At 48.8% G+C, this 18,891-nt stretch overlaps 2 protein-coding genes across 2 annotated transcripts in view; both read left to right on the forward strand.

Annotated features, from left to right (window-relative positions):
* Positions 1-374: 374 nt before the first annotated feature.
* Positions 375-5,243, forward strand: CNGA4 (cyclic nucleotide gated channel alpha 4). The gene is given in 7 exon segments (XM_029209281.1): positions 375-436; positions 572-673; positions 874-980; positions 1,254-1,846; positions 1,848-1,900; positions 2,677-3,026; positions 4,732-5,243. Coding segments are annotated over 7 exon segments (1,779 nt in total).
* Positions 5,244-6,641: 1,398 nt separating this feature from the next.
* Positions 6,642-18,891, forward strand: part of CCKBR (cholecystokinin B receptor) — a 23,336-nt gene continuing 11,086 nt past the window's right edge. The window contains exon 1 of the mRNA XM_029208775.1: positions 6,642-6,653. The gene's annotated coding sequence lies outside the window, so the exon portion shown is untranslated. The remainder of the gene's footprint in view (positions 6,654-18,891) is intronic.

Below are 18,891 nucleotides of genomic sequence, written 5' to 3' on the forward strand. Positions count from 1 at the left end.
GCCTACACTGACACACAGGTGTCCTGACTAGAGGGTCCCTGTGTAGTTCAACTTTGAGGAAGGCGGAGGGAGACGAGGCGTAGCCTTAACGTCTGAGGCATGAACCTCCACCATCTCCAGGGACCCCATTAGAGATGTTTAGTTGGGCAGGTGTAAGCCCAGGCCCTAGGAGAGGGGGCGGAGCGCTGGAGCCACACTGCCTCCATTCCCTCAGTAGCGGCTGGCCCTGGTTGTGTTGCTAAGAGCTTTAGAAGCCAAAGACGGAGGAATCGCACCTGGAGACCAAGGGAAGCTTGGCACTACCCCCAACTCCTGAAGCCACCTGCAGGCAGAGGCCCTGGGTATCTTACACCCAGGGACCAGGCCACAGAACCATGAGCCAGGACAGCAAAGTGAAGACGGCAGAGTCCAGCAGTTCTGCCCCACCCAAGGCCAGGTGAGAGATCCTGGTCCCATGTGTAAGATCTGTCTGCCTCACCAGATGGAGCCTGATCCTTCTTTGCTGCTTCCGGTCACAACCGCAGCACTGAACGGTGAATAAGTGAAGCACAACTTCCCCTCTTGCCCACAGGAAGTTGCTGCCTGTCCTGGACCCATCTGGGGATTACTACTACTGGTGGCTGAACACTATGGTCTTCCCAGTAATGTATAACCTCATCATCGTCGTGTGCAGGTTTGGCGCTATGGGAAAGGCCTTAAGCAGAGACCAGGGCTGAAGAGTGAGGCCCAGGAGAGGGGCGGGTCCCTTGCAGGGGGCTGGTGTAGGGGCGGCGTCTATAGGAGAGCCCAGCGCTTAATGCTCAGCGGCTGCGGGAGAACACCTAACACACAGAGGGCGCCCTTAAGCCACTCCTTTCTGTCCCTGCCATGCAGAGCCTGCTTCCCCGACTTGCAGCGCTATTATCTGGTGGCCTGGTTAGTACTGGACTGCACGAGTGACTTGCTCTACCTACTAGACATCGTGGTGCACTTCCACACTGGTCAGTGAGTCTCAGTACTGACTTTTTTTCCATGTTCCCTTCCTAAAGAGAGCCTCTTAGTGACAAGAAATTGACCCCCTCCCTGACGGTATCCCTGGGCTCACCCAAGAAACCCTGGAGCAGGGTTAAGCCAGCCCCCACCCTGTCCCTGGTAACTGTCTCCCTGGCCTGCCCTGGCCTGCCCACCCTCAACCTCGTTTCTGGAGCAGGCAGATGCCCTAACTCCACCCTATATCTGACACCACCCACGGCGGCCCCCACTACCCCCACCAGGATTCTTGGAACAAGGCATACTGGTGGTGGACAAGGGTAGGATCTCGAGTCGCTACGTTCGCACCTGGAGCTTCTTCTTGGACCTGGCTTCCCTGTTACCCACGGGAGTGGCCTATGTGAGTCTGGCTCCGCACACACCCACGCTGAGGCTGAACCGCTTTCTGCGGGTGCCCTGCCTCTTTGAGGCCTTTGACCGCATGGAGACCCACACAGTTCACCCGAATGCCTTCCGCATCGCCAAGCTGATGCTTTACGTTTTTGCTGTCATCCATTGGAACAGCTGCCTATACTTTGCCCCGTCCCGGTACCTGGACTTCGGGAGTGACGCCTGGGTGTACCCCGACCCCGCGCAGCCTGGCTTTGAGCAGCTGCGGCGCCAGTACCTCTATAGCTTTTACTTCTCCACGCTGATCCTGACCACCGTGGGCGATACACCGCTGCCAGACCGGGAGGAGGAGTACCTCTTCATGGTGGGAGACTTCCTACTGGCCGTCATGGGTTTCGCCACCATCATGGGTAGCATGAGCTCTGTCATCTACAACATGAACACTGCAGATGCAGCCTTCTACCCAGACCACGCCCTGGTGAAGAAATAACGTGAAGCTGCATCACGTCAACCGCAGGCGGCAGCGGCGAGTCATTGACTGGTGAGGATGCTGGGGTTCCAGACCAGGACAGGGAGAGGTGTACTGGATAGAATCTGAGGAAGGTGGCTGGGTTCTTATTGCCTGGTGGGTCAGGCAGGGCATTCAGGATGTGGCTCATTGGAGGGTTCACTGGGTGGGACTTGGAAAAGGATTTCCTCCACTAATTGGATATGGACTTAGGGCGAGGGGTTGGGTAAAAGATTGACAGGGAGAGGAATTCATACACAAGGAAGGGTAACCCAGAACCAAGGGAATGGGAACTGCCACCACCTGGTAGGACTCAGAAGGTCCTGGAAGAGGTAAGAGGGAAAAGCAATACTCCTCAGGGGATGGCCAACAACAAGACGGTTGACTATGTTATGGAGTCCATACTGTAGGCTGAACAAGGGGAAGTGTCACCAAGTTGGGGACCTAGAGCAGAGGATCGCTAAAGAAGATGGGGCTTGGTGACTGAAGTAGATATCAGTGATATGGTACAAGACATCACTGAATGGTGGGTGAGTAGATCCTGACAAGAGCTAAAGGGTATCCTAGTCACTGTTCACTGGTGGAGGCTTCCAGGCCCTGGGTGAGGGAAAAGCTGTCAAAACATATCTCTGACCAGCAGGTAGTGCATTAAAGATGTTTATCAACCAACTGTCAAGTATTCCCATGACCCCTGTGAGAACTTGGTGTGGTTGGGTTCTTGGCTGAGGCTGAGCTGAGAGCCCTGATGGAAGACGTAGAGGGAGGTATGTAGTGGGCTGGTGAGGACTGATGATGTACCTTACCTCCAGGTACCAGCACCTGCAGATCAACAAGAAGATGACCAATGAGGTAGCCATCTTACAGCACTCGCCTGAGCGGTTGCGGGCAGAAGTGGCCGTGTCTGTACACCTGCCTACTCTGAACCGGGTGCAGATCTTCCAGAACTGTGAGGCCAGCCTGCTGGAGGAGCCGGTGCTGAAGCTGCAGCCCCAGACCTACTCACCAGGCGAATATGTCTGCCGCAAGGGGGACATTGGCCGAGAGATGTACATCATCCTAGAGGGTCAGCTGGCTGTGGTAGCCGTTGATGGTGTCACTCAGTATGCTGTGCTTGGTGCAGGGCTCTACTTTGGGGAGATGAGCATCATCAACATCAAAGGTGGGCACGCCATCATTCGTTCCGGAGACAGGGCTAGGGGAGGGGAATGGGGACAGCAGAACCCCGTGCTGAGACCAGGTGGTACTTCAGAGCCTACAGATTAAGGACACCTGGCCCTTGCCTGAGCCACTAGAGGGCTCAAGAGAGAAACAGGACAAGGAGGCTCTGTTCCCTGAGAAGAGGCTGTGCCAAGGTCAATGAGCAGGGTGGGTCCTTGGAAGAGAGAGTAGACCTGCTCTGTGGATAGCCACCCAAGGCACCAACAGATCAGTGGAAAGTGCAGAGATAATAACAATCAATAATAATAATAATAATGGTTAATATTTATTGCCTGCTTACTACATGCCTTGTTCAAAGTTCTCCACATGTACCAACGCATCAAATTCTCACAGCAGCTCTATAAAGTAGGTACTATTATCCCCATTTTAAAGGTAAGGAAATCAGAGCACGGGGAGTTTGGGGAACTTGTCCAAGGTCACACAGGTAATAAGTATACACTCCTGGAACAGTACAAGAAACAAATATCTCATAGCCAAGTGGAAAGGAAGGTAGAAGGAAGGAATTCCTATTTACTGCATCAGCTCCAGTCCAGGCCAGGTACTGCACACTGGCTCATTTGTTCCTCCTATCAGCCTGTGCAGTAGGAGTTGTTATACCTAATCACAGGTAAAGACACTGAGGCCACAGGAGATGGGAAAGACTGAAAAGGGCGTGAGAGCACTGGATGTGCTCTCAGTCTGGGGATCCCACTCTCCAGAGGGATGTCCTAAATGCCTCACATCTTCCTCCAAGGACCCCCTCAAGACCCACATCTTGTATGTAGTTGGCCACTGTTTACCTGACTTTGGACAACTCACTTCCCTCTTTTAGGCCTCAGTTTCCTCACCTACCCAAGAGGGATGATACTAAAAACCCAAAGAGTTATTTGGGAGGATTAAATGAGCTATGAGTGAGGCACCCAGTGCAATGCCTGGCACATAGCAAGAGTTCAACAAACGGTAGTTCCTTTGCCCCTTCTAAGGTCCTTCTACCTCTGAGACGTTGCAGCATTCAGATGAACCTATCTTCCCACCCACCACCCACCAATGTCTTTCTAAAATGCAAATGACACCATACAGTTCTCCTGCTTAAAATATTTCTCTCACTGCCCTCAACACAAGGTCTGGACTCCTTGCCAGGGCTACGAGGCCAGCATGACCTGGCTCTCTTCATCTCTCCCCACACCCTGAACTTCAGCCTCCCTGGACTGCTTACTGTATTCTGTAACCACCTGACTCTTTCCTAAGTCCATCCCTCTGCTCGCCTAGCTGCCCTCCCCACCCCCTCCCCTAGTTACCTCCTACTCAGTCCAGGCATCAGTTCCTCCAGGCTTCCCTAAATTCTCTGCCTTACAGCTTGTCAGGGGCTCTTTGCCTGTCTTCCCACAGTACCAGATGCACATCTACGCTGCATTGGCTATACTGTTACATAACTATCCCCTTAAATGTCTAAGTCCTCTAGACTGTGAACTCTTGGAGGCAGGTCACTGATACCCACCCAGCACAGGGCCCAGTCCCTACCCAGTACTCTACTGGATGAGAGAATTAATGAGGCAGGAAGAGAGGCTCGGAAGCACAAATGTGGAAGTGGGGGTCCTGGTTCCAGAGGGAGATGCCCCCTCACGCCCACCCTGACTAACCTCCCACATGTCTGCCCGTGGCCACAGGGAACATGTCTGGGAACCACCGTACAGCCAACATCAAGAGTCTAGGTTATTCGGATCTGTTCTGCCTGAACAAGGAGGACCTGCAGGAAGTGCTGAGCGAGTATCCACAGGCCCAGGCCGTCATGGAGGAAAAGGGCCATGAGATCCTGCTCAAAATGAACAAGTTGGACGTAAATGCCGAGGCAGCTGATACAGCCCTACAGGAGGCCACGGAGGCCCAGCTGCGAGGCCTCGACCAGCAACTCGATGATCTGCAGACCAAGTTCTCACGACTCCTGGCTGAGCTGGAGTCCAGTGCACTCAAGATCACCTATCACATCGAGCGGCTGGAGTGGCAGACTCAGGAGTGGCCAATGCCTGAGGAACTGGCCGAGGCCGACGATGAGGGCGAACCTGGGGAGGGAACGTCCAAGGATGGAGAGGGCAGAGCTGGCCAGGAGGGACCCCCAAGCCCAGAGGGACCCCATGGCCATTCCCCAGACCCCCACCACCAATTGAATCCAGAGTTGTAGGAAAGCCTGCCTGCAGAAACTCTGCCATCCAGTCTGCTAGGTTACAGAGATGGGAGTGAATTGGGTATGTAGATGCACCACCTAGAGATGCAGGAGTATAGCACACATTTATCCCCTGCTCACGCAGCACACACACACACACACACACACACACACACACACATGCACACACACCTATTTGCATATATCCACACTGGCCGTGAGACTGTGAAATCCATATAAAATGCTCTGGAGTTCCCCTTCTCAGAGCACACATGCTTTCTCACATAGATACGTCTTATACCCACATCATATATGCACATTCAGTCACACACCTCATAAACACACATATACTGAGAAACACACATCAGTACACACAGATGCCTTCCACAGGTTTGCACACACTTGTGAACACACAAAAGTACTCCCATAACCCTCTTGTTCCAAGATATCTTTTAAATGCCCCTCCATATGGGAGGTTCACAAGTGTACCCTGCAAGTAGCACTTCAATAAGTATTTGCTTCCTCACTAAGCGTTTATGGGGCTGATGGGAAAAATCAAAGCCAATGTGGTCCAGGATGAATTCTGTCTGAATTCTCGGTTACAGGGGCAAGGGGCACAGGCTGTGTAGAGTTGGTGGGCTGGATTCAAAGAGGCGGGAGTACCTGATGAATCAAGAAGCACTGAGCCAGGCTTCCCTGGTGGCGCAGTGGTTGAGAGTCCGCCTGCCCATGCAGGGGACGTGGGTTCATGCCCTGGTCTGGGAAGATCCCACATGCCGCGGAGCGGCTAGGCCCGTGAGCCATGGCCGCTGAGCCTGTGCGTCCGGTGCCTGTGCTCCGCAACGGGAGAGGCCACAACAGTGGGAGGCCCGCGTACCGCAAAAAAAAAAAAAAAAAAAAAAGAAGCACTGAGCCAAGGCAAAGCAGACTTATGCATCACACTGCTATAAGTGTGCACATGTTTTCATAGACACTTTCACATATACACACTGACCATTGCATCTCACAGCAGAGTTTGTGTCCTCAAGCTCATGAGCTCTGAAGGGTTTGATCTAGCTTAGTAAGCCAGAGGAAATACCTCTGCTCCTTTTTCCTTCCTTTGGTTCAGCCCTGGAACCTGAGGCCAGGGCTACCTTGCTCTCGGGACTGATTCCAAGGGGAGAGTAGTTCCCAGGACTACTCAGCTGGCCCTGTCCTACCATGCTGGTTCTCAGAGCTGGCCTTTGTCCTGTCAGAAACCCAGTCCTCCTCCTCTATACATTCCAAGATATAGGGTGGAGAATAGAGACTAGGTGGAGTGGGATATCATGACTGGGGACAACAGGAGATGAGTGTCTGGGGAGTTTTGGAAAAACTTTTACTTACTTAGAAGAAGGTCTGCAGGTTTGGGGCAGAAGAGGTGTTATGGGGTCTGTGGAGCAGAGTAAGGTGTCATCTCTGAATCAGGTTCACCCTTGCCACAACTCTAGCTCCTCCAGGGCCTGGCAAGTCTTTGGGTGTGGGCTGTGCCAGGTGGTATTTTAAAATGTGCCTGGAATTTAATTTATCAATATCAAACTGATAAATTTATATTACACTGATGAGTGATGACACACTCAGAGATCAATGCCATTGAAAGAAGAATTTATTACTTAGAGTCCTCAACAGGGGGGGGCACACTGTGCCATGCAGGGCCACATGGGGAAGCACCAGCGTTGGTCAGGAGGCAGAAGGAACAAGAAGAAAACATGGGTAAAAGAACCTTTATTTCTATACTGGTAGCAAGTTTTTAGGTGGGGACATCCCCTATTAGGTAGGAAGTGAAACACAGTTTGGGGTCTTGTGGTTGAAGTGTTTGCAATATGATTTTCAAGCATCCATGAAAGTCAGATCACAGAGGAGATGCAAACAACTTTGGTCATTAATTTTCTCACGATTTCAAGATGTTGAATCATCAGTTACAAAATATCAAGAATGATTATTACAGGTAGTACAAAAAGCACCCCAGTGCTGTGAGGGCAGGATGTGTAGGGAGCATCTGCTAATGTGTTGTCATGGAGACATTCCCCAGAGCTGTTGGGGCCCTCTAAGCTGATCAACCTTTTAGATATGATGCAGGACTCAGATATGAAGGACCTGAAACACAACTTTTTCAAACAGCCATAGAAACTGAGGCTGTGGCTGGAGCCAGGGTGTCAAGAGAGATTATGAGGGTCATTGCACATTAAATCTTTTTTTTTTTTTTTTTTGCGGGACACGGGCCTCTCACCGCTGTGGCCCCTCCCGCTGCGGAGCACAGGCTCCGGACGCGTAGGCCCAGCGGCCATGGATCACGCGCCCAGCCGCTCCGCGGCACGTGGGATCCTCCCGGACCGGGGCACGAACCCGCGTCCCCTGCATCGGCAGGCAGACTCTCAACCACTGCGCCACCAGGGAAACCCCACATTAAGTCATTTTAAAATGTGTGGTTATTTTTTGATAGCCTCCTCACAAATTATGAGATCCATCAGATTGTCACTGTCTGTCTTGATTATCACTGTATCCTCAGAGCCAAAACTGTGCCTGGCATATGGTAGGTACCTAAATATATATTTGGCAACCAAAGAGATGGGAGTCGAAGCAGGTAAAGGCCCAACATTGGAGGAAGACGAGTGTCAATTTCTCAAGAGGTTTTCCTACCATCTCTACCTTCAAATCATGTTGACATAGAATGGGTGGGTATGTAATGAAGGCCTTTTTAGTGGTTCCTGATGGATTTGGGGTGCTGAGAATAAGCTTTTCATTGATAAGGTGCACACCTGTCCCAAGAGAAGGCTCTCTTAGAACAGGTGGCCCTGCCACCCCATAGAATCCTGGTCTACAGCACAAGGAGGGTAATAACTGGCCATCTTGCCTATCTTGGATGCAGAAACAAAATTCTTCTGGAGTCAGCTGTGCATCTTGCTCTGCCTCTGCTTTTCCAGGATGAGGGGATCAAATTCCTCCCGGTAGAGCCACCACACCACAAGACATCTTGAATATCAGCAATACCGTGCTGGGGTCCTCTAGTTGTGGAGTGACTTCTGTGTGGAAGACAGTGTTTCGACAACTTGGGATCAAGCTGCATAGAGTTGAGTCAGGATGGGCAGAAGCGAACACAATTTTAAGTTCCTGGAATCACAACAACAAAACAACAACAAAAATAATCTTTTAGCCCAAAGAATGTTATTTACTGTGTGTCAATTGCTAGGCTAAGTACTTATATATGTGGCAAGAAACTTCACTGAGATATTCATTTGGGTTTTGTTCATTTTATCCCTCCTCTCATCATAAGAAAGTACCTAAATCTCTGTATCCCCTTGACTTAAAGCTTTTTGAATTGCAGCATCAAAAATAGAAATTTCCAAAATGGGAAAAGAATTTGAAAAAGAATAGATACATGAATATGTATAACTGAATCACTTTCCTGTACACCTGAAACTAATACAGCATTGTTAATCTACTATACTCCAATTTAAAATAAAAAGTTAAAAGCATATATAAATTTTCAGAAACTCTCTGCCCTAGCTTTTGTTTGTGAAAATCAGAGCTCCGAGGTTTTCACAAAAAATTCACCTAGGGGTGAATTGTGCCCGATTGTCTGCGAGGACTGAGAATTGAGGAAGCGGAAGCTTATGGACTTCTGAGGAAGGAGATTCCCCAAGACTAAGAAAAGGAATGGGATTTTTCAGCATTTTATTAGTTTTCTTATGCTGCTGTAACATATTGCCCTTAAATTTAAGAGCTTTAAACAACACCCATTTATTATCTCACAGTTCTGGAGAAGTAACACCAGAGGGCAAAGACAACGGAAGTAAAAATTCTACCTATCACAGGGTTTCTGGGAAGGAAAGCAGCCTGGACCCCACTTTCACCGCAGGCCCAGAATAGGGAACACTAAGAATTGAGTCTTTGGAAACTGGAGAAAGATCACCTTGCCCCAGCTCACACTGGAGCCTCAGAGCAGCACCCTTAGGGGGAGCACAGGCTTGAGCGAGGTGCATACCTTCATAACCAACATGGTCTGACTGACAGAGGCCCTCCCCCTCTGCAGCTATTCTGTCCAAGATAAAACCCCCAGAGACTTTTATAAGACCCTAAATTTGGAGGAAGAGAGAATGGAAAGAAAGTCACAAAACACAAGTGAGATTAAATCTTCTGTAAGGTAGGTGGTTAAACACTTAGATGAGAATTGTCTGATTTAGAGAATCAAGGAAATGTCCAATTTTTTAACACACTGTTACAGAATCACTTATAACTGCTCTATATAAATTATCTCATTTGGAAATTTAAATTAGCAATATTAGGAAATTTAGATGATTTTATGCTCATTTTTCCAAATCAGGAAACAAGCCCATGGAGCAACTAAAAATATTACATATGATTTATTGTAAAGCTGTTTTATGCCAGGTCCTGGGCTAAGTGCATTGTCTCAATTAATCTTTACAACTATGAAAAAGATGTTCTTATTTCCCCATTTTGAAATGAGGAAACCAAGGCTCTGGGAGATTAGATAACTTGCCCAGTATCTCAGGGCCCCTAAGTCACATGGAAAGAAACCGAGGTCTGTCTTACTGTTTCTTTTAGGGAGATAAGTAAAGGGACTACCTCAGCTTGAGGTCAAGGCCAGGCAAGCTCCTTCTTTTCTTGAGAATGACTGTTGCAAGCTGTGATGGTGATAACAAGTAGTAACTAGAGGAGAAGGAGCCAGTGGTGCAGAGCAGAACCTGTGAATCACCAGCAAGCCTGCCCAGTGTGCTGAAGTGTGATCTCAGGGCTACTGCCAAAGACAAGAGACCACCCACTGCTCTGGAGAAGAGCTGCCAATTCCAGCTCTCTACCCGCACACATGCAGCTGTGGGAGGAGGGCAGGTGTTGGGGAGTCACCGCCAGATTCCTACAGGGGTGTCAGAACTGTTCAAGGGCCCTCCTGCTGAGAGCCCAGCTGCTTCTGGCTTACCTCTTTTCCCTCCTGCAAGATCTAGGGCCTCACCCACTTCCCTCCTAGGGTCACTAACCTCAGGACACCTTGGCCTGGCTAAGATTTGAGATGTACACTCCTCCTCAGTGTTCCCAGTTAGCTATTCCCCCCACAGAAGCTTCTTTGGCCCTTGTACTTCACCTTTTCCTTTCTGACAGTTTGGCTGCTAGCCCCAAAGAGAGATGGAAATAAAGTATCAAGCTTGGGAGGAAATCCTATTCATAGCGAGACAGGCCATCCAGCCCGGGGAAGATCTGGCACAGACACTAGGAGCCAGGAACAGGAGGCAAGGTTGGTGGATTCTAGCTTGGGGCTGAAGCTAGGGTTTGGCTTGACGCTTGGATCAGAAATGGATGGTCAAACTGGACTGGAGCTGGGATCTGGGCATGGCCCAAGTCAGGTCAGGTATTAGGCTGGCCTAAAAGCACAACAGGTAAGAAAGAGTTTGGAGCCAATCACGTGCTTGTAGGCCAGTCAGAGTCAGATTTTAGTTCTGAAACATTGCTTACTGGCTGGGGGACTCTTCACCTCCTACAAAATCGTTCAAGGTTGTTGAAAGCAGTACTTGGGGAATTAAAATGTAAATGAGATAAGAAATGTAAACTGTCTACCAGTGTCTGACAGATAGCAAATGCTTAATAATGAATAATAGCTATGACCATTACTCCTATCCCTCTAGCAGCTTATTATGCCTTTGAGGACCCTGAGGAGCCGGGTTGTACCCCCCTGCTTGGCCCTGGGCCTTGGGGCTGCGCTGGCAATGCCAGGCCTGGCCAGCAGAGGGCGCAGGGCTCTCCTTTCCTCCCTTCCTTCCAGCTCCCTCCCAGGCATTAGGATTGCATTGCCTTGCAAAGCTGGGAGAATTCCCCAGGGAGAAATGGAATCTTAGAGACAGAATCGGGGGCTCGACTGGGTTATGAAAAAACTTATTCAGATGCTTTAACAAAAACTAAAATGCAGTAGTGGTGATGCTGAGAGACATTAGCTGTGCCAAATCAGAGCCCAAGGCACGTGGTGGGATCTACACTTACGGAATGACTGGGATCATTCAAGACTCCCCTACCCGGGAGCCTGAAAACTCCTGTGCTTTTCACACAGAATGCATGGGCCCTCTCCGTGTCTGGCATTGCCTTTCCGGTTTCGGTACCTTGGCCTGTTGCCCTCAGCCTTGCCCTTCACCAGTAGGTTTCACAGGGCCCCAGAGGCTCAAATGTATTCCTGGAAGCCCTCTATCCATCTGACTTCCTGGGTGAGCCTTCCTATGGCCATTTTAGTCCTCAAGTGAGGCCCTGACCTGGGGGATCCAGGCCTGTCTTGGTCTGCCTGTGAGAGCCACATCTGAAGCCAAATGTAACCCTCCAGCGGGAGCCAGCCCCCAGTGTATGCTCTGCTCTCCCCAGCATAAGGCCAGCCACTGGAGGGCTGCTCCTGCCCCTGGTTTCTTTCCTCTGGCCAACATCTCTGCCTGCTCTGGCTCCAGGTGGTGTGTCTTCTCAGCCCATTCCCTCTGTTGAATTATGCCAAGAGAAGGGGCTTCTGCGTGGGCAGGGAGTGCGTGGGCAGGAGCTCAGCACAGAAGAATATCTGCACATCACAGAAATGCCCAGAAAAGAAGGCCTTGAACGGGGAGGGGAAGAGGCAACCTGATCAGCCACAGGGGGAGGGGCTGAGCCAGTGGGCAAGCTGGCACCCCAAGGACTAAATGACTGGTTCCCCTCCTAATACTGGACCCCAGCTGCATGTGTGTCCAGGCCAGGGGTGTGGAGACAGAGCGTGTTCATGACCCTCACACCACCGTGTGTGAGCACTGGGTTTCCCAAGGAAAGTGCTGATGTTCTGCGGACCTGCAAGCTAGCTGGAAGTAGGTCCTACCTTATAAAGCAGGTTATGTGGCTGTGCATTCGGCACTATGTGCCCCTGTCTTTCGTTCTTTCCCTTGCACATTTACTGACATGTTGTTTAAACATTCCCCTCTTATCTCAACTGTGATACGGAATACTGAAAGAAAGATCATGTGCCCACCTTGGGCAGTAGCGTGGGTGACTGAGACTTCCCCAAGGCAAAGGTAGATTGTTCTAAGCCACAAGAGTCGAGCGAGGTGGGCCAGCACCCCCCCGCAAGACAAACACACACACAGGCACCAAAAACCAAAAAATTGACAACATTGACAGGTCAAGGCCTGAGTCAGAAAGGCAGCTTCCCTGAGGACTGAACCTGGCCCTACTTCAGGACCTCATGCACTTGCTTCCTTGACCTCTTAGGTTTCTGACTTGTTCTGGAACAAGGGTCCAAGTCTCTGTCCTCTGGCATTGACTTTGCATTTCCCTCCTTGCTCTCATCTAAAATTCCCGTTTCCTGGCCCTAAGCAATCCCATTCTTTCCAAATGTTGGCTTAACTCTGGCATGGATGGAATTTCCTGATTTTGAGAAATGAGCTTTGACCCTCTTAGCAGTGCGTTTTCATCCCTCCTCCTCCCTCCTCTGATCATGGTATGTCCTCTTTCCCCACTGTATCTATGACTTGGTTTTTTTCCCTCTTTACAAACCATCTTCTTGAAACAGTTTATACCCACCGTCTCCTGGACCTCACCTCCCATCACCCAACTGCACTTAGTTAGAGGGGAGAATATGAGCAGAGTACGTGGATAATGAACAATACGGAAAGCACCATGAAACAATAAACAACTCAAGCTTCCTTGAGCATAAAGAAAAGATAGAAATGAGAGTAGCGTGGGGAGTGGTTTGAGAAAATGTTGGAGAAAAGGACAGACACCAGACCCTTGAAATATAGACAAGCAAAACGGCAATTACAAGACACGTAATTGTAAGAATTACTGTAATGAAAGATACAGGTGTTACAGAAGTACATGGGTTAAGAGGCACCTAACCCAGATGTGTGGGGCTAAGGAAAGCTTCTCAGAGGAGTTTCGTCCTCTGTAACTCCTTTCCCAACATCAGCAAACTGCTATGTCCTCAACTTTGAACACCCTCTCAACTCCCATGTTAACTAAAACCAGCCGTCCCCTAAGGATAGTATATCCTTCACAGAAAGGGGTGGCTTCTCATCCTCTCATAATCCATGTACACAGATTTGGGGATCCTCTGCCCTCAGCAATGCTGCTTCTTTACTCTCAATAGACCTCTACTCTTTGACTCCCAACCTTCTAAAGCCTACTTATTACTCATTTAAGCTTTGTCACCTACCTCATAGCTCTGTCTTCTCCATGTCCAGCTGAGATTTTGTGGCCCATCATTTCACGCTTGTCCCTTTGTTTTCCATCCCACCCATCTGGTAAAATCTCAGCTTAGGAGGAACTGAACCATCAACATTCTCCATGCTTGCATCCAACTGTCTGGGCTCTGCTGGAGAAACTGATACCACTAGAAATTCACGGTCACCAACTCTTAAGTGGGTCCTCAACACTTTCCTAATTATCTTATTACATTCATCAGATGTCCACTTTCCCTTTCCCATTATATACAGTTTTCTTAAACCATCTTGACTCCTAAAATTTCAGTCCTATACACACACACACACACATAAACACACCACTCACTGTAAACAGATCTCCAATTTCATAGAGAAACCAGAAACTATCAAAAAACAGCTCTTCACCAAATCTAACACATACTGCCTTAAGCTACAGATCAAGATGCTATGATAAAAGAGAGAAAAAAATTGTAGAGCCTTAAGATTGTCGTTTCTTTCCTTTTCATACAAGAGAACCAGAGGTGGCAAAATGACTTGAGCATGTAGGAGACCAGGCCCTTTCCATCTTGTCACTCTGCCATCCCTAGTGTGTGAGGGATGCACACTTCACTGCATGACTGAAAGTGGCTTATCCACATCCACAGTCAACCTGCAAGAAAAGTCAACGAGGATGAGAGAGTTCACTCTTTTCCTTTAAGAACTTGATCTGGAAGCTGCACTTATGACTTCCATCCACAACCACTGTCTAGAATGTAGTCATTAAGCCACACTTAGCTGCAAAAAATAAAGTCTAGGAAATATACTTGTTATCTGGTTGCCATGGCATTTTCATCTATATACTTGTTATCTGGTTGCCACGACATTTTCATCTATAATTATTCTCTTCTGCTAACTTCTTACAATTGAATCTGTACTCCCATCAAAAACTAGAACCCTCCACACATGCACTGAGTTCCATACTTCCCTGCCTTTTCTCAGGAACCTTGCATTAGTGTCTCTGTCTCTGTCTGTCTCTCATATCTTCAGTCTTTTCTACACATTGCAGTAATTCCATCTGCCCCTAAAAATGTTCTACTTCTTCCATCTTAAAATCTTGCATTCCACATCCCCCTCTAGTTACTACCCTCTTTCCTTTCCTTAATAACTATTCTTCAAAAAGACTTGTCTAACCAAGGGGGGAAAGTGGGGAGGGGTGGTGCTGTGATGAATTGAGAGATTGGGATTGACATATATACACTAATATGTATAAAATGGATAACTAATAAGAACCTGCTGTATAAAAAAATAAATTAAATAAAAATTATTTTTAAATCCTTGTCTAAAGTCACTTGCTCCACTTTCTCCCGTGACATTCAGCTTTCAGTACATCTGATCTGTCTTCTGTCTCTAGGACCTCACCAAAATGGCTCTTTCTGTGGCCAAGGACCTCCAGGTCCCTGAATTCAGAGAACATTTCTCATCCTTGTTTTCTTCATGCAGGAGCAGTATTTGATTCCATTCAGCATGTCTCCTTTTGCTTTCATGATGCCTTGCTCCCCTTGTTCTCCTTTCACCCCTCTATATGCTCCTTCTTGGTCTCTTTTACAGACTGGTCTTTCTCTATCCAGCCTTTAAATAATGGTCTTTTCCAGACTTCTGACCTGGTTCCTCATTTCTCCTTATTCAACATACTCTCATTAATTCTATGGTTTACGTTACTTCCTATACAAGTTGCTTATTCAGCTCCCTACTAGAATTCCTGCTTAGATGTCTAATAGGCATCTGAAACTTTACGTTTCCAAAATGGACCAGATTCCCTGGTGGGAGCTGCTGTCTTATAGCTACTATTTTCTCTATGAAGTGGGAGGCCGTGTTACTTGTTGTGACTGAAGGACGGTGTGTGTGTGTGTGTGTGTGTGTTTGTACATATGGGCTGTCAACAGGGTAAGAGATGAAATAAGAGATTTTATAAGTCAAGAAAATTTGAAAAAAATATATTTTGTAAAATGAGAGAAAAAGAAGGTGACCAGAGAAACAATAAAACTTATACTGGGAAGCAGCATACTAGGAGCACCTGAATTCTGACTTCCCAAATCCCTGGCTTTGAATTGTGGCTTTTTTCACCTAGTAGCTTTGTGGCTTGGGGCAAGTTATTAAAACTCTCTCTGAGCCAGTTTTTTCATTTAAAATAGTGATCAATAATCTTGTGCCCAAATTTGTAGTTCTTTGTGAGGATTAAAGATAATATGCTTGGAACATAGTAGGTGATTATCAAACAGTTCCTATGCAGTTCCCAGTTGGTCCCATTCCTTAAGTTGCTCTCCAAACCAGCTGCCACTACAATATTTCCAAGTCTTTCTAAATTTTAACAAATTTCCAATGCCCTCACTTCTTCCTTGCACGTCTTGCAAGGGTCTGCATTTGCTACCTCCTGAGATGAGAGGTGTGTTATTTTCTATTTCTATGGTAACAAATTATCATGAATTTGGTAGCTTAAAAACATCCACTTATTAGCTCACAGGTAGTATGGCTGGGTTCTTTGCTCAGGGAGGATATCACCAAGCAGAAGTCAGAATGCTAGCCAGACTAAGTTCTCTTCTGGAAGCTCTGGGTGAAAATCTGCTTTCAGGTTCATTCTTGTGATTAGGAGGATCCAGTTCCTGTGGTTGTAGGACTGTGGTCCCTAGTTTCTTGCTGGCTGTCAGCCAGAGATGGCTCTCAGCTAGAGGCCACTCTCAGGTACTTGTTCTATGCCCTCCTCCATCCTCAAGCCAACCACAGCCACCCCCATTCCTTGCCTCATGGCCCCCTCCATCTTCAAGCCAGCTACAGTGTATCAAATCTTGTTCCTCAAATCTCTTTGACTTCCGCTTCTGCTGCCAACCAGAGAAAATTTGTGGCTTTTAAAGGATTCATATGATTTAGTTAGGACTAGTTGGATAATCTCTGTATCTTGAGGTCAACTGATTAGCATCATTAATTACATCCACAAAATCCCTTTTGCCATGTACCATAATCTTAGGAGTAGAGTCTCATCACATTCACAGGTTCCACCCACACCTGAGGGAAGGAGACCATACAAGAGTGAGAGTCATTAGGATCATCTTGTGATTCTGCCTACCCAGGAGGGAAAGCCAGGAGAAACACCCCTGAGAAATGCTGAGACCTTGAGCTGAGATCAGAAGGATGAGTAGGAGTTAATTAAATAAGGAAGGAAAGCTTCCAGAGAGAATGCCCAGAAACCATGTAACTAGAGGATATACATCCAAAAACTGGACTAAAGGAAGGCCAGTGTCTTCAGTGGAGAGACCAAGAACAACAGTGACTCAAAACAAGGTGGTTAGAGAGATCAGTAGGAGTCAGGACATGCAGGCTTCATAGACTCTGTTAAAACGCTTTCTCTATCTCCAAAGCAAAGGTCAGAAGAGTGGCATAATCAGATCTGTATTCTAAACGTATCACTCTGGCTATAAGGTGGAGGGTGGATGTAAGGAGGCATCAGTAAAATGTGGACCACTTAGGAGGCTGGGAGAGTAGTACAAGAAAGAGTGGGGCAACGTCAGTGGAGCAGTAACTAAAATCAACAGCACTTCGTGATGGATTGAACACGGGAGGGAGCCTGTTATGTTCCCCAGGAAGCAGACTCTAAGACAGAGATTACTGTGGAGGATGTTTACTAAGGAGTGCTCTCAGAGTCAACACCTGTATAAGAGAGAGGATGAAAGTGGGATTGGGCAAAGGGAGAAGCTGAGCAGCCCAACAACGACCTCAGTCAACCCCACGAGCAGCTGTGAACATCTTTCAGAGTTGTCCTCTGTCGGGGTGAGGGAGCTGAACCTTTATACCTCTCTGCTGATCAGTCATTGTAGGCAGGATGCCCCAGAAAGGGAACATGACCTTAAATGAGCCAGCTTTCTTCAGCTTAGGCAACTCCCAAAGGGGCTGACAGTTGTGGACTATCTTCCAGCAGCATTCTCAGTGAAGAAGGAGAGTAAATCCTTCATTTTTCGGCAGGAGTCTGGGCTTTTCATCACAGCCTCCACCACAGGGGTGCAGGAGCATAAGGGAGTAGGGCATTCAGGATGATTTGTAAATGTCCGATTTGTGCATCCTGATGGATGCACTTATGACCGTATGTTGCCATAATTGGCTTACCTGTCATTTTCCCCCACTCGCTTGGGAGCTACTCAGGCACAGACCGTATCGGACAGCTAGTGTACAGCCCTATACCTGGCACATACTTTGCTGAATGAGTAAATGCCCGTCTACTTCTCCTATTTCCACTCCCCTTTCCCCTACATTTCCTTTGCTTCCCTGCTCCCACACCTTACCCTCATCCACTGTGGGAAAAGTCCAGCAGGTTATCTGAGGCCTCACCTGTGCTGGAGCTGAACAAACAGCAAAATCAGGCTGCTATGGTGGGGAAGGCAGGTAGTGCCAGGAGAAGGGGGGAGGGGGCGGTTGACAACATTCCCACTGACCTCAGGCTTAAATCCTCCTTCAGTGTCTCATCCCTTATAAACTCAGTGCTAGCTGGACCAGGTTCTCTCAAAGAGTCTAATGTTCTCTTTGACTGATAACTCCCACCTCTGAGAGCTACTGCTGGAGGCCAGAGAATGGAATTCCAGGTCATATCAGAGTTTCTTTGGAATGGAGAAGAATGACCTCAAGCAGGGCTGAACCATTAGAGGAGTTAAGTCCGGCCCAAGGAACCCAGCGCAGGCCTGCGCAGGCCCCCTTCAGTTTTGCTCCCGCTGCACTCGGGTGCTCCAGCCCTCTTCCAGCCCCCTCCCGTGGGAAGCTGACGCCCTACACAGGCTGCTCCACCTGCGCTGAGAACAAACAGGGAGCGTCAGTGTGTCGGGTGAGGGTGGGCGCTGCCTGGAGACCACAGAGAAAGCCAGCTGCCTCCTCCCGGGTTATGCCTGTGCTGGCCTGGGAACCGAACCATACCCACTCCTGTTTATCCCAGGCAGTTCTCACCGCTACCCCGGCCGCCCCTCAACCCCCAAGTCACTCTTCGTCCAGGCAGCCCTTTTCCCCTGCCAGGGTTCCCCGGGGGGAAATGCTGCCCCTTCCCCATCCTTGCCCGCTGAGAAGGGTTCCTTGAGGGCTTCGGGTGGAAGCGTGGGTACTGGGCCTGAGGTAAGAGGTGAGGATGCGGGAGCTACCCCAGCCCCGAGGCGAGGAGCTGCAGGGAACTACCAGCGATGATGTCGCGGTCACTGCGGCCACTGCGGCAAAGTAGGGAACCCGTGGCGCTCCGAGCGGGCTAAGGCATCAGCGCTGCAGCCAGGGATCCCAGCATGCGGCCCCGTCTCCACGTTCCCCGACCCACCAGGGAAAGATGCTAGACACCGCGGCAGCCGGGCTCTACCCCGTCCCTCTTACGCTCCCCCCTTGCCCAACCTCTCCACCCACTCCTACCTAACCTCTCCCCAACCCTCGCCAACACACACACACACACACACACACACACACACACACACACACACACA

Source organism: Monodon monoceros, unplaced genomic scaffold (genome assembly GCF_005190385.1).
Source record: "Monodon monoceros isolate NGI ecotype Baffin Bay Population unplaced genomic scaffold, NGI_Narwhal_1 Super_Scaffold_7, whole genome shotgun sequence".
In the NCBI taxonomy this organism is placed as follows: domain Eukaryota; kingdom Metazoa; phylum Chordata; class Mammalia; order Artiodactyla; family Monodontidae; genus Monodon; species Monodon monoceros.